Source organism: Oryzias latipes, chromosome 13, assembly GCF_053564925.1.
Source record: "Oryzias latipes strain Hd-rR chromosome 13, Olatipes_Hd-rR_3.1".
Lineage (NCBI taxonomy): Eukaryota > Metazoa > Chordata > Actinopteri > Beloniformes > Adrianichthyidae > Oryzias > Oryzias latipes.
Window position 1 is genome coordinate 10,855,389 of NC_136249.1, and position 15,673 is coordinate 10,871,061.

At 39.7% G+C, this 15,673-nt stretch overlaps 1 protein-coding gene across 1 annotated transcript in view; it reads left to right on the forward strand.

Moving 5' to 3' along the window:
- pcp4b (Purkinje cell protein 4b) overlaps window positions 1–14,286 on the forward strand; it is a 40,731-nt gene extending 26,445 nt beyond the window's left edge. The window contains exons 2-3 of the mRNA XM_023961741.2: window positions 1,722–1,773; window positions 13,650–14,286. Of these exons, the coding sequence (XP_023817509.1) occupies window positions 1,722–1,773; window positions 13,650–13,780 (183 nt within the window). The 3' untranslated portion in view covers window positions 13,781–14,286. The remainder of the gene's footprint in view (window positions 1–1,721; window positions 1,774–13,649) is intronic.
- The last annotated feature ends 1,387 nt before the right edge of the window (window positions 14,287–15,673 follow it).

A 15,673-nucleotide genomic window follows, 5' to 3' on the forward strand; every position in this document is an offset into this window, starting at 1 on the left:
ACAAGGAAAGTTTTGAAAAAAAAATTAAATTTAGCTTTTAAATGTTTTAACAAAGACAATTGAACATTACTTGTTTAATTTATGTTGCAGGGAAACAGACCTCCCACAGGTCAAGAATCTCGCTGATCATGCTCTACATATTTTCTAAATGTACAACTTTATTTTCATTAAAATACAACTTCTGAATCATAAATATATGATTTTCTCATAATTTCACAACTTTATTCTCAAATCTTATATGAATTTTTTCCCTTTATGGTAAGCCTAACTATTGTTTCAAAATATAATCTCACACACTTTTTATATGGACTGTTTCATGTAATTTTTTAAGGAAAACAATTATAAAGTCCTGATAAACGTCTAATTAATCCATCTTAAAACAGAATCCTCCCTCGTTAATTGTTATTTTTCTGATCAAAAAGGCCAATTGATAAAACCCTTGGGTAATGTGTCAGATAATAATAATAATAACAATAATAATACTGTGATTATTATTATTATTATTATTATTATCATTATTATAAGCTGTCAGATCATCATAAAAAATGACATATTTTTACACCGCCTATTAAAGTATAAACTTGTGCTCTCTGATCTGATTTTCTTTGCGTTAGTAGGAATATGCTTTCATCACAGTGAGAACTCTTATCAAAGAAAAAAACAGAAGTACTAGTATTCGTGGGGGTCAGAGACCACAGAAACTCGCGAATTAGCAGAATCCCAGAATTCGGAGAACCATCCTCCACACTTGCAGCCAAAAAAACGCCCATCACCGATCCTTCCTCATCAAAAACCCTTCTAAAACATTTTCTGATGCTTTGTCAAATATTTATTAAAGATTATTGGAATATTGCTCACACATTAGGAGAGTCACTCTGTCTCTCTGTGCCCTATAACCAGGAGCCCAGGCTTCCTCCTTCATCCCTTACTGTAAGTGTGAGAGGGTATCTACTTCCAGAAGAGGCCGGGATAATCCATCTTTCATTCATCCAGATGATAATTAGTCACCGCGATCATCTTCTTCATCGTTTTAGGGTATTTTCTGGCTGCTTCTGAGTCAGCTGATGCCATTCGTCCATGCAGGGGCACAAACTTTGGTTATAGGGATTCAGGAACGGCTGGAAATATGTGTAAAATATTCTTAAGCAGCTGGCAAGGAAGCAGGCGAGCCGGCGTGCCCAAGCAGCACCTCCTTCACACGCAAAAGTCTCACACAAGCGTCTTGAGCTGGGTTTTTGTGATTAACCCGTGGAGTCACGTGACTGAAAAATAATTAGCGAATACGTGATGCCGCAAATGTTTACAATATTTAAGCGGATGGGGACTCTAAAACATTCCTTACTTAAAGAAATAAATCCATAGTCCAAGCTGAAAGAAATGAAGGTCTGGAGGAAATGGGACGCTGTCACTTGGTGACTTCCGCAGGGTTGCATAAGTCAATGCAAACAGCTATACCTCGTCAATGTGTCAGTCCAGATCATATTGTATTTCGCACTGAGGCCTTTTTAATGTCATGGGACGCTGCGCCTGCAGGTCACATCATGTGCAGCCTGAATAACAATCGCACCGCCTGAAATAAGCGGTCGAGGCTTCAAATGGCATTTCAGCTCAGACTGCAGATTATTTATGGCAAGACCTGAACAGCTGTTTGGTCTAAGACTGTGGATTATAATTCACATTTAGTCCAACTTCATTGTTTTCTTGTTTTTTTTGCATTTTAGACACAAGCATCCGGAGCAGCTTCTGGCAACAACAAGGCCGCTGGAGGACAAGGTAAGACAAGACCGACGAGTTTAACTTTTTTCCCATCAGTTTTGAACCCCCGGCTTTCCAGGTTTTGCTAGGGGGAGATAGACATGATTGAAATGTGGGTAAGTATGCAATAATTTACTGTACTCCACTGCCCGGGCTTATGAAATCGGTTCTGAAAGGCGTGAGTCAAATGATTGACAGCTTTCAGTGCACACGTGCGGGCTGAAACACTCACGGCCTGACCTCAGGGCTTTCTGTCAGAGCAAATCATAATCAGAATAGGAGTTTGATATGTTGTTTTGTTTATTTGACACTGAAACCGGAGCACACATTTAAGATGGTTAATTCATAATGTTCTTCAGACACTAAACTGCGTCACTTGTGATACCTGTGGGTCACGAATGGAAAAGCACGTCCCAAAGTTGAATCATTTACACAAAGTGAGTAAAATCATTCATTGAAAAGTGAAGGAGTCAATGGACAATCCTTCTAAATCAAATATTTAAAGGTCCTCCAGATGACGTGGATGAACGTGAAACTCATTCAGAATTTGACCTGGAAGTAGGAGAAGAAATAACCTCTTAGCAGTAATGGCCACCAAAAACCACAAATCCAGTTAAAGTCACTCCTCCACATGGCACCAATTTGCTGCAGACTCGATGGCTTGTGACTTGTACTGGTGTGAGGTAAACTACGGTGGCCTTGAAGTGCCAATAACATAGACAAATCACTCAACGCTGAAAACATATTAAAGATCACAACAACCAAAAAATTCAAAAAGATTACTTTACATTTTAGAAAGAAAAACACAATTCTGGAAAACACATAATAAAAAAAACAAAATTTCACAGCAAGGAGGCCCCTGGTTCAAGTGCCAGCTGGGGAACCCAAAACAGAACATCAATGGGGGACTTTTTTTAATGGAATTTGCATGTTCTCCCCGTGCATGCGTGTGTTCTCTCCCACTGTCCAAAAAAAAAACCATGCTTCATAGGTTAATTGGTCAATCTCCAAATTGTCCATAGGTGTGAGTGTGCATGGGTGTGTGATATGTGTGACCCTGCAACAGACTGGCAACCTGTGTTCCCTGCCTTCGCCCAAAAGTGGCTGGGATAGGCTCCAGCAGCCCCGTGACCCTGAAAGTATCATTAATTTCACTAGGTGTGTGAAATTTGTAGTTTGATCCATGCCTTGGGGATGAGCTGCAGACACAGCCGCACTCAGGAATCGTTTAACCCTCCAATCCAACCCTTTAATAAGAAGTGTCATGCAGGCATTAGGTACCACTTTTAGGGTCTTTGGTATGACCTGGCCACTGCGCTGCTTAATAGATAAAAATAAGCTAGACAGAATATATGTGCGCCTCACTACCAATCCTGTATTCAGCTTCATGAAACATAGGTGGAACTGAATAAGTGTCTAGTGTATTAGCAGAATGCAGGAACAGTTATTCAGATAAATATAGCATAAAAAACATGCTAACAAGTCAACTAAATTCTTTACATCAATTTAAATCACACAATTTTTCATTGTCTGTCACTTTTGAACAACTCTTCTTCTGTGTTGCTGTCAGTAGCAAACATTGGTGAACAAACTTAAAGTGCCCTCTAGTGCTTGTTAGTGGGAAAACAATGAACATATGAGCCTTTTAAAAAAAAAATCTAAATCGCGTATAAGTCGCACCTGAGCAGAAGTTGCAACCCTAGCCAAACTATGCAAAAAACTGGGACTTATTCTTCCAAAATATGATAGTTTCCAGAAATCAAAATGAAATGTTAAAAAAATGAAACAAAATAAGAAACTCAAAAAGGTAGGTATTATGAGACGTCACTGATTGGATGATGATGTTAGAGTTTTGAAGAAGAGGGAAGGCTGAAGAATGAATGTTACCTGAACTGTGGTAAAGAGTTGATTGAGCAATCACTGAACTTTGCAGTGGCTGTGGCCAGAAGCTTAAAGAAATATTGTCTGTTGAAAGATATCGCCCTGCAAATAACTTCCGGTTGAAAAGGTGAACAAACGTCGTCGTCCAAACAGCAATGTCAGATAATATCTACCTTTTCCATTTTTTTTTTATTTTGTTGTATTGTTTAATCTTTTGTTTTGATTTCTGGCAATTATTGTTGTATTTCAAGACAAAGCATTTTTCTTTCGTTTCATTTTTTGAAATTGCGAAAAAGATCTTTTGAGAAAAACCCCAGATCAGCTTCAGAGTATTTTTTAATAGATCACTTGTGAAAGCGGATACATGTTCTTTTACTCAGACAAATAAAACAACTGAGAGAAGCATCTGTTTTTGTAGAGTCTTAATGATGATTCCATATCTCAAATAAATGTGGCCTGCTTTAGTCCTGTGGGAAATACTGATCAACTCCATGTGACAAGTGTGTAACTAATCATCTTTTATCGTTGAACTTCTCTATCATAGTGGAGCAAATAAAGTCAGCAGTGTAAAAACCAATATCCTCCCTGCTTCCATGTCCTCTAAATCAGGGGGAGGATTTGATGTTTTGCTCTGACTCAGCAGCAGATCCCTGATATGGACGGGAATCAAAATTCAAGTTTTTTTCAGCAAATGTGGTTCACCTGTTAGGCATATCCCTTCAAGAGTCGCCACACCAAGTCTGGTTTTACTGATTCGCACAGGTGGTTTAGCAGAGATTTTTTATGCCAGAAGCTCTTCCTGGCACAACCCTGTATTTCATCCGGGCTGGGGACCTGCACATGGAGACCCAGACTTCAGCCCCCTTGTGGCTAAATAGGCAGTAGCATGAAAAGTCATGCCTATGACCAACTTTGGATGAAGGTGATCGTGCCCCCTGGGAAGCAAACCTTGGTTTCATAGGCGACAATCCTGGAAGCTAACCTAGCAAATCTGGAAATATAAAACATAAAAAATAACTCCAAATGTTTTTGAAATTTTAGGTATTGGTGGATTTAGAGATACAAGTATTCAATTTAAATGAAATTTCTTTTTCTGGCTGTATTTTATTTTTTTAACATACCTGCCAGGTGGGATTATTTTGTTTAGATAGGAGTCTTAAAGCATAATGTCTTTCTGGTTTTTCTGATTTGTCCAATTCTATAAAAAAAAATCCTCCACTGTCCTATAAAAGCTGGTGCTGCATTAACTCTGAATGAGTTTAACCAGCAGCAGCTCCCCACATTATAGTTATGTTCCTTCAGAGTTGGGCTATCAAGCTTTAGTGTTTAACCCTTTACCACCAGATCTAACATCAGTGTTTTTCATTCTTCTACCAAAACTCTTCAACCATTTAGGCAAATAGCATAATTCCAGTGGAAGCAGAGAAAACCAGTCATGCAACACTTTACAGTAGTGAATCGCTTGCAGAGAAAAGCTGATATGCAAAGCCTTTTCTTTGTGTTGGAAACAGCTGATTCATGTTGATTGTGTAAACGGTCAAAAACTTGCCAAAGAGCATCTTATTATTTTAGTCGTCACCAGTGGCTTCTCCGGAGTTATAGGGTTAAGGGTTCATTCCTGCTTCTTTTCTATAACAATTGCTGCTGTTTGATGTTTAAAAATATAAGCAATACTGTTCGTTTTAAGATGGACAACCCAGGAAAGGCAGAGACTAAGGAGCTGTTTAACAGTTTATTTCTAGAAGCTCAGATATGTGGAGGAGGAAGCAGTTATGTTAGTCTCTAGTGTGTTAGCTGAGTTTTCAGAGAAACAGGATGGGCAGGATGAGGAGCTGTGGTGATCAGTGAGAGGTGAATCCAGCAAACAGTTTAACCCTTGTGCTATCTTAGATGACCCCACCCTTACTGTCTAGTGGGTCTAGATGACCCAATTCCCAATGGTAACCCTTGTGCTATCCTAGGCACTTTAACGTTGGTAGTTGGGTCATCTAGACCCACTAGACAGTGCGCTAAACCTTTTTTCTTCAATGATTTGTGATCTTCACTGGTGTCCATGGATTACATGAAATCTTTCCACCTTTATCCACCTTTGTCATGGTATGGAGAACACGCCAAAGTAAGGGTGGGGTCATCTAAGATAGCACAAGGGTTAAAGTGCCTAGGATAGCACAAGGGCTAAACGGTAAATCCAAAAGGGGTAATCCAGATCCATAAGCAAAGGTCCGAACACTTTGTAAATCCACTCATAACTCAAAAGGGTGAGCAACCAGAAATGAGTTAATGTAAGCTTTAGCGTGAGCACAAAACTAAACAAACTGCCAGAGAAGCAAAGTGGAGCAGAGCAATGGCTCCAGCTGAGAACAGGTGAGGGAAATGAGGCTGATGAAAATGGAAGGGAGCGTCCTGAGTGACGGCAGCAGCTGGAGGTCTGGCTGCACCGGAAAACATCGGAGTGTGAGATGGACAGGCGGATTGGAACACCGTCCGTCGTTATTCAGTCGATGTACTGGTCTGTTGTGGTGAAGAGAGAGCTGAGCCAAAAAGCTCTCAACTTACCGGTCAATCTTTGCTCCAATACCCTTCTATGGTCATGAGCTCTGGGTCATGACAGAAGAGCCAGGACACACAGGAGAGACTACGTGTCTCAATTGGCCTGGGAACGCTTCGGGGTCCCCCCAAAAGAGCTGGAGGAAGTGGTCGGGGAGAGGGAAGTCTGGGCATCTTTGTTTAGACTGCTGCCCCTGTGACCTGGTCCCAGATGAGCGGAACAAAATTGATGGATGGATGGTCTCTGGCCCTTAAGGGCTGGAGTGGGGTTGTGCCTAGAGTGGAGCATCTAGAAAAACAAGTCTGGAGGCATTACGATGAAGGACAGTTCCTGAAAGTTCTCATATGCTTGATTTTACATTTTTTAGAAGTGTGTTTTATGTCAAAGCTGTCTATGAAATATGAGTCTTCAAAACTAACAAACAGTTTACACAAAAAATTTCATACCAACAGCTTGTGGCAGCCAAGGTTTTTTTTGTCAGATATTGTCAAGAGTGATCAAAAAATTGTCATTAGGAAAGCATTTAAATATTTCTTTGTTGTTCAATTCTTATACATTTCAAACAGCAGGAAATCAACTTGCTCTTAAAAACCGGCGATTATAATTATGATTAAACAGCTACTAGCCTGTCCTAAAAGAATTTATGAAAGGTCATCCAGCAAAGCATCCCTTCAAACAAAAACTAATTACCACATTTAGAAAATAACATAGTATTTAACTATGTGATGAAGAGACCACTATTTCAGTGCAGGTACATTTAAAACTCTTCTTTTACTGACTGCATCTGAGAAAACGTCTGTAGCTTTCACTGCACAAACACACATTAAGTTGCTGGATGACCTTGACAATGAATTTGTAGCCTATAGAAACTGCGTCAGCAGCATGATTCTTAATGCAGAAGTGGAAAATACAGAACAATGGGAACTGTTGCTCTCCTCCGCTCCCTGTTAGCGCTCAGCAGAATACTGTCTTCAAGAACAACCTCTTCTCTTTTAGATTCAATGATGACCACATCGTTTGGAATGTCCTTTTGAGTTGTGGAGCAGCTACTTTCAGTGACCTGTTCACCTGGCATCAGCAATTTTTAGGAATGTTAAAAGTTTGTTTGAATAAAATGGAATCATTTCTTATGTTTCCTGCTTTGCTGCATCTTTGTTGTGTTTATCTAAATCTAACATTAACAAAAGTGTATTCTGTATTGCACAAAGCAACATGGTATGGTAACTGCAGAGGCACTTCCATGAAAACATCTGCTTTGTAGAGTTATTTGACTTGTGAGGGTTTGAAGGATTTCATGTTCAGTCATCTTCTGCATTATTAGTTGACATATTTGGAGTCCAGATGTTGTGTGTTTGTGCAATACTTCTTTTTGCATCAAGGTCCTTTGCACAGACTCCCCCTCTCCCAGGAACATCTGCTACTACTACATTATGACATACATCAAAAACTAAACCCACTGACCGCAAAATCAAAGGGCAACACATGCTAATACTGTGGTAAGATGTGGGACATTGTGTCTGTGTTTGCTTTTTTACTTTCTTTTCCATAATTTATTACAGCAAGTGTTCACGGTTATTAGAATTGTTGAAAACATTTGTAATAAGAGCCACAACCACAGCATAAATTTAGAACAGGAGAAAATTCAAACCTGAGGGGCTGAAGTCATGCTTTTAAAATGAGCTTTAAACAAGCACGCACAGTCAAGTGACCTATTTTCTTCACAATTTTACAATTATTTCTTCTCACAATGTCAGATGATGTTAACGTTTAAACACATCATTGCTCTCTTCCTGAAAGAAGCCAAACCATTGCTCTGCAGCCCATAGATTCTTGTATTTTGTTCTTTATTCTGAATCCTAGTGGGTGACACACAAACTCTAAATAAAAAAACATTCGAACTTACAGCATCAATCAATACACAGCCAGTTCTTCAGGAGTGCTGTGCATTGATTGCAATGGTCTGATGTTCAAGGGCCTCGGGGTTGTGGATTTTCCTTTAATTTCATGCACTTTCAGCTACAGAGCCAAAAATACTAGCGACCCCTTTGCAAGTTTACAAAAATTTCCCCTCACCTCTGAACATTAATAGAATAGTATCTACCCTTTGAAGTTTGAACACGGCAAAACACTCCTGTGTTCTGTACCAACCCCCAGCTGATACATATTTTTTTTCCAATGCATTGGATTGTGTTTGCCAATTTTGCCAAATTTAAAAAATATTCTACATTGCAATTAGATACAGATTTCAGTACTGTAATAATATAAATGAATTAAAACAGCAACTGTTTTGTGATCTAAGTTTAAAGACATAAGTCATATTTCATGTTCATAAAAGGCCTTCAAAGGCCACTGAGCTGCTAAAGATGGACAGCTGGATTATTACACTTAGGTTGCTCACGATAAAGGGTACCTGAAGCTACACTCACATCACCTTCAGCAACCGCGTTCCAGCGAGCACTTTCAGTGAAAAGTCTTTGTAAACACGTGCACATGTGCATTTCGGGCTTCCACATTTAAAACACCTGCACCTTAAGGCCTAGCTACGCACATTTTTGAGACCGTTTTTGGGCTCTACATACAAAATGAGAATCCATTGTCAAAGTGAAACCAGGTCAAACTTTGACCAATGAGGGACTTGGATTTGTTAGTGACATATAGATAGTATCTCCTGTAATACATGGCAATGCCAACCCTTTAAATTCTGATCATGGAGTAGTAAATAATAATTGCAATTTGTGCCTGGCTGGTATTCTATGACACTATGTCTTTCACACTAAGTCATCGGAATAGAGCAGTGAATGAAAAAACCTGGAGCAAAATTTGCACGGCTTGGAGATTTCGCACCAAGCCTCTTTCAGCTGTACGTGGCGGACATGTGCTAGTAAACAGTAGTTAAAAAAAAAAGAAGAAAAACAAGCCCCTCCCTGCTTGTTCAGTGTGAACCATGGATTAAATGTGCGTTCAAGAACCCACGTTTTGCTTCTTCTTTCTTGAACACATGCCAGTTGTTTGGACACACATTCTCATTCAAATGAATGGGAAGGTGTGTCCAAACTTTTGGTCTGTACTGCATGTTTCCCAGTCCAGAAGCAGATGATGTCAAAGATATTTTTCTATTTGGTGTGGTGGAGTCTAATATATCTTATTAATTTTATTATATGATATTGTAACCGAGCTAAAAAATATAATTTAGTAAGATACTAATAAAAGCCAAACAGCTCGTATTTGCCCAATAACTCAAATAAACCCAGTAAAATCCCCCATACCCGAATGTCAATGATTATAAAACACACAAAGTTAGAAAAACTTATCAGGTAGCAGAAGCAAGAGGCAACCTAGCCTAATAAATAATTCATTAAAATGCACCAAACAGTCTGAAATTCATACTTTCCCCAACAACCCATCAAAACCAAACTCAGTAAGATCCTCTGGTTCTGTATACTATTTCTTCCTCTGGTAGAGAAGTGCCCTTTACGGGTCAACGGCTTTGAAGCAATAAAATGAGTTAGAAAATTTAAAAAAAAAATCCTACTTTTCACTTCAAAGCTGATTTTGGAATATATTTCATTGTATTTAATTAAAAGCCATCGTGCAATACAGAGCATCATTCCTATTTTTTATTTCAATAACCGTAAATTTATTTTTCCCTATATAGTGTTAAAAATGATTCTTGAAAAACAGATATTGACAAAATCTCAACTCTTGAAACAGGAGAGAAGACGTCTCTGCCCGCTTTGCTGAAAGCCCCGTCAACATGATCTAAAGCAGTGCTTTTTAATAAAAAACGAATAATACATATGAAAATATGAAAAGAGGGACACCAAACTCTTTTTGTATGAAGATTTAGAAGAATCCGTAGAGCTCAGTCCGTAGCACTCATCCCTCTGGGGAGATGATAATTATCTGTTTGATCCACAGACTTATAAAGCTTGTAGTGGTGACAGAATAACGCAGAGCAACGACACGACGAATGAAAAGTGTTGATATGGCAAATACAAAAAAAATAAGTTAATGTAACATCTTTGAAAGTGCTTTACTTTATCCTTCCAGACATACAGTATTTTAGAACATTTTAACAAAATTATGCCCTTTTTTGTATTATAGAATCTTTGTTGTTTATGTTAAGCATATTTGGATCCTAGAAAAAAAAAAGAACATTTTCTTGAAAGTGCCTTGATTGAGGCATAAAGTTCAGGATGCTAGACTGTAGGCGTGATCGTTAAATAGATGACAGAAACAGAGCCTGAGGCTTTCTGTGCAAGCAGTAAGCAAAACAGCAACTGCATAAAAAATAGCCGGGTACATTTTAATAACAGCTATTACAGAAAATGATCAAGTGTACAGTAATGCATAATATTTACGTGGGTTTTTTCAGGCTTGTACTTTTTCTAAAAATATATATATATATATATATGGTGAGATTTAAAAAAAAAATCTTTTGATGTAATGAAAATGTGACCTCAGAAAATTAGTTCTTGTCACACTGCAGCGACAAAATGACCTTTATGGCTTCAGATTCTATCCGTCCCTTCGTGGGAGACCATTCACACGAATAATGGTGTTTATTCTGAAAAGAGGAAAAATGGGACTTTGCCAGTTTAAAAGAGACACAGCTGCATGAACGTGCACCCACCACCCTCTCAGCCAGTGGAAACAAAAGCGCCCTAAAAGCAGGAAAAAAGGACACAAGCAGTGAGGCCGCTTCTTTTGCTAAGAACATCAATAGATTTAGTAAAGGTTGGAGGTGGTACTTAGTAAGACTGGCCTGGGGTGCATCCAGCCTCTAGTCACAAAGTCTGTGGGGACTGGTTTTTGCCCTTAGCAGGTACAACAGCTGCTTATTTTATTGTCTTTTGGAAAGAAACACACAAACATATCAGGCAGTTCTCCATGGGGTCATGTTGTTCTCCCAAACTTGTTTACCATAAATGTAAACATCAAATAATTATTCCTTCCAGGACAGACCGATATTATATATTTATGAAGAAGCATACAGAGTGTGGGGGCATTTCTCCATTAACTGTTTGAAAATCCATCCATCTTCGGAACCAATTTATTCCCTTTTGGGGCTACGGGGTTGCTGGAGCCTATATAGCCCCTCATGGGTGAAGGTGGGATACACCCTGGAAAGGTCACAAGTCCATCACAGCACCACACAACCGCTCACAGTTACACCTATACAATTTAGAGCAACCAATGAAGCATGTTTTTGTAGCTAACCGGAGGAAAACACACACATGCACGAAAACATGGAAATTACACAAAAGAAAGGACCCCAACAGGATTTGAACCACTGAACCACAAATTGGCCCCCGGTTTGAAAATTGTTAAGACTAAAAAAATTTGATTAAAAAGAAAACCAACTTTCACTTTTGAACAAAACTTAATGTAAATATTCTTTTTTATAGTTAAATTCTATTTAATGTTATTTTGACATTGCATTCTTTTTGTTCTTGTTATTTGATTAATTCTTTGATAAATAGTTTAATTAATGTAGCCCACCTAGTTGAAACACTACAAAAATCTCAATCGTTCAGACTTTTCTGTTTGTAGAAACTTTTGACTTTGATGAGCTTTGCATGCTTCCTTTACCCACAACAACCTTTCCTCGATCATTTTCTCTGGTTTGAACCTTAATGTCGATAAAGCTGATGCCCGGGGGCTGACGTAAGGCAGAGTGCACAGCTCGATGTCTGTGAGGTCAAAATAGCAGAAATCACAGGGTTAGAAAACTCAATATCAATTATTGCAGGTTTCAAAGCTTGGATGACACAACTGTTAGTGTTTCCTCCTTGAGCGGCACAAAGAGGCACTCAGGCTCAGCCCCGAGGGAACCCGAGCGTTAGCTGCACAGTCAATACTACAGTCGCCTCCCTGCTTCTCAGTTCTGTCGTGTGCTTTCTGCAGATCAAACTCAAGCAGATCAATCTTTTGCAAGAGAAACAGCAAATAGCTCACTTTTTGCTTAAAGTTGGAAACATCAGAGTATATTTCACAATAAGCACATTTTTGTTCAGTTTGGGGGGCAAGTTAAAAGTTAATGATCTGCCAAATGTTTTGGTCAAATTAATGGAGTCACTTTCCTACATTAACTTCCACCTAAGAAGTGTTTAAATATTCATTGTGATTCCTCAGAGATCAATTTGGTTTAATGATATCAAACTTTATTTATTTAGCACTTTCTACACATCAGTGCTTTCCAAAATAAAAGTTATTCTTAGGAAATATGATTTAATTACCTTTACAGTGTTTCTTTTAATTGACATGGAAAATCCGAATAAATAAGCACTGGGCCCCTAGATTAAAAATTCTTTGGGGCTCGCTCTGAAACAGAATTAGCTATATTATGTGATAAATAACTTTTTCTCTTACAGAAATGTCACATAAAAGAATTTTTTTTTCAACTCAAGTGGTGCCTTAAAACCCCATTTTGGGAACACTACAATAAGCTTAACTATGAAGACTGAGATTCATTAAAGCCTTAGTCACAACTGCCCATACGGGTGGATACTGGCTTTCTACGCGTGAAAAATTGTCACACCCGTAAGGGGCACGCAGGTGACTCATACAAAACATTGAGGTTACATACCGTTCAGTGAGCCTGTAGCGGGAAAATGTTCATCCATATTTTCTCTACAGGCATCGTGCCAGTGACAGGGCATAATGAACACTTATGCAACACGTAGAGGATTGCCTGAGTGAGGTGTCGTACAGTTTTTCATTTTTCAACCCCCCTAAATCCTGTGGACTGCGCAAGGACCCCATTGATGCTGTTCATGTGGAATGCGTGCTCTCCTTGCTCCATCCTTGTGGTGCCTGACTATTAGGATTCAGGAAATTGTACAATCAGAGCGTAGTTTGTGTCTGCATTATATGGGCGTCCCAAGGGCACTTAAGCATCACATGCACACCCTGTGGGTGTGGAATTTGTGGGCGGTCAGTAATGGGCCAGTATTCACACACCTTACTAACGACTAGAGTGTGGCGAAAGGGCACCATTCTATGGAACAACTGTAGTGGGTACACTTTGTTTTATATTTGTGTGAATACTTCACAATACTCTTACCACACGGATGACAATGGTACAATCCATTTTCATAACGTCCCTCAAGGCACAAGCCTTTAACCCTTGTGCTATCCTAGGCACTTTAACATTGGTAGTTGGGTCATCTAGACCCACTAGACAGTGCTCTGAACCTTTTTTCTTCAATGATTTGTGATCTTCACTGGTGTCCATGGGTTACATGAAATCTTTCCACCTTTATCCACCTTTGTCATGGTAGGGAGAACACGTCAATGTAAGGGTGGGGTCATCTAAGATAGCACAAGGGTTAAGGGAACTGTGAGACTGTAAGAGTGCAGAGTTTGAAAAAAAAATAATCAGTGCATGCACCTTATGAAAACCTCACATGTTCGCAGTTTTCGTGCTACTTTGACTCACACCGACTTTCTCTGTCTTCCAAAGCTGAGTCCAAGACGGACGTCCCCGAGGATTTTGACATTGACATGGACGCCCCGGAGACCGAAAAGGCAGCGGTCACCATCCAGTCCCAGTTCAGGAAGTTCCAGAAGAAGAAGCAGAACGACAAGTCCTAGTGAGGGCCATGATGCTCTGTCAATGTGTGGGGGGTGGGACAGCTGCAGCACAGTGGCGATGGTGTGAGATTTGCATGTAAACAAATTCATACCTGTGGAAACTCTTGGGACTCTGGGGTGGGGGGCTGGGGGTTAACCATAAGAAATGTCTGCAAATTCTCTTTATCCTGTCAGTTATTACCATTATTTAATCTTTTAAACCAATAACATGAAGCATTCTGGCTTGTATCCTGCCATATCTGTTGCATCCACCACAAAGTCTAGACTGTTCTTTGTGTTAGATCATGTATTTGTACTTGTTGGCTCGGGACGATGTTTCCTGGAAAGCATCTGTCGTTTGTGAGCAGGTGTATCAGCAGCAGATGCTGACGTGAAGATTGTTTGTAGAGAACTTAGCTCGAAGCTTTTCTTTTCACCCTGAAGCGTTTTTTTCTTACCTGCATGGTTCTATTAAGACTGTCACTCCGTGTACAATAAAATAATAAAACCTATGTGTGGAAACTGTGTACAGCGCATGGATCTGTCCCCATCTGTCAGACATCTGAAGCTGCATGTGGTTGCTGAATTCCTGCAATGTGCATGCAAAATGACTGACTGTGTTCTCTGACGATAAAACTATAAATAGAAGCTCTACTGAACTAGCTTGCCTGGACCTATTCTTTTCTCAGCTTGATAACTAAGCCACTTCTAGCTTCAAGCCCAAAAAAACAAACACGCAAATAAAGTTATTATTTAAATTTGGCCTGTGAAAAACTGAAATCTATGCAAGCAAAGTGATTTAAAAATATTTTCCTGGCTTCGCTTAACCTCAAATAGAAGGTGTTCTAAGAACTCCCTGTTTTCTTGGCATGTGCTTATTGTCCTCTCTATCCAGCTGCTTCAGTTTTCTCTTCTCGCTCTGTTTAAATGACAGAACAGCCAAGATTTCAGCCATGAGCAGCCGTTACAAAACAGCCTTTTCTCCCTCTTGAAGGGGATTAGTCATCATGAGAAAATGTGAATAGGAATAGACAAAGGCTCTTATAAAGAAAAGGCAAAAAAAACAAACAAACGTGGTTTATGATTTGTATTTTTAGCACCAAACATCACGTCATTCTTTTGTTTGATCCTTCTGCCATGATGTATAGTTGTTTTACTCAGAAGACATTAGGTTCACATAGGATTCTTCCTTTGTAACCCTTGTGCTATCTTAGGCTGCATTTACACTGCAGGTTTTGATGCCCAAATCCGATTTTCTGACTATATCCGATTTTTTTGACGGCCCGCTTACATCATCTTTTAAAAGTGACCTGTATCCAATGTTTGCATTTACACTATACAATGCTGAATTTATCAAACGTGGACGTTCTGAGGACTACGTAACGTAGCAGCATTCCCGCATTCCGCGGACCTGAGCACTGACCGCACGGATTTAAAAAAATTATGATCCAGCAGGCCTTGATTATATTCATAACAGTAATAAAAGCAGTTAGAAGGTGCGTGTTGGTCCAAACGGCAAACATTTAGCATGGCGAAACCTCCCCTTTTTGTTGTTTTTCTTTTGTGTGACTGCGGTTGTCATGGAGGCAACGCAGCGATGGAAGGAGGCGTTGCCTTGGGTGCTCCTGGATGAGGCAGGCGCACGAGAAGGGATGCGCGGGAGAGGAAAAAGGAGGGCTGAATGAGGAAGAGTTTGCAGACGTTGTGCTGGACGAACAGTTTGATCCAAGAAAAGAAATAAATGGCTTCTAGCCTGTTCCAGAGCAACGGTGTCCCGCTTGATTAGTTAGCATTTGCGTCCCGACCAGGACCGGACCGGAAATAACAGCGGTTTCCGACTACGGTCTGAAGCCTGAGGCTGAAAGGTAACACGCTGATGGGGCTCCAGCTGTCGTCGAACAGCAAAATCAGCAC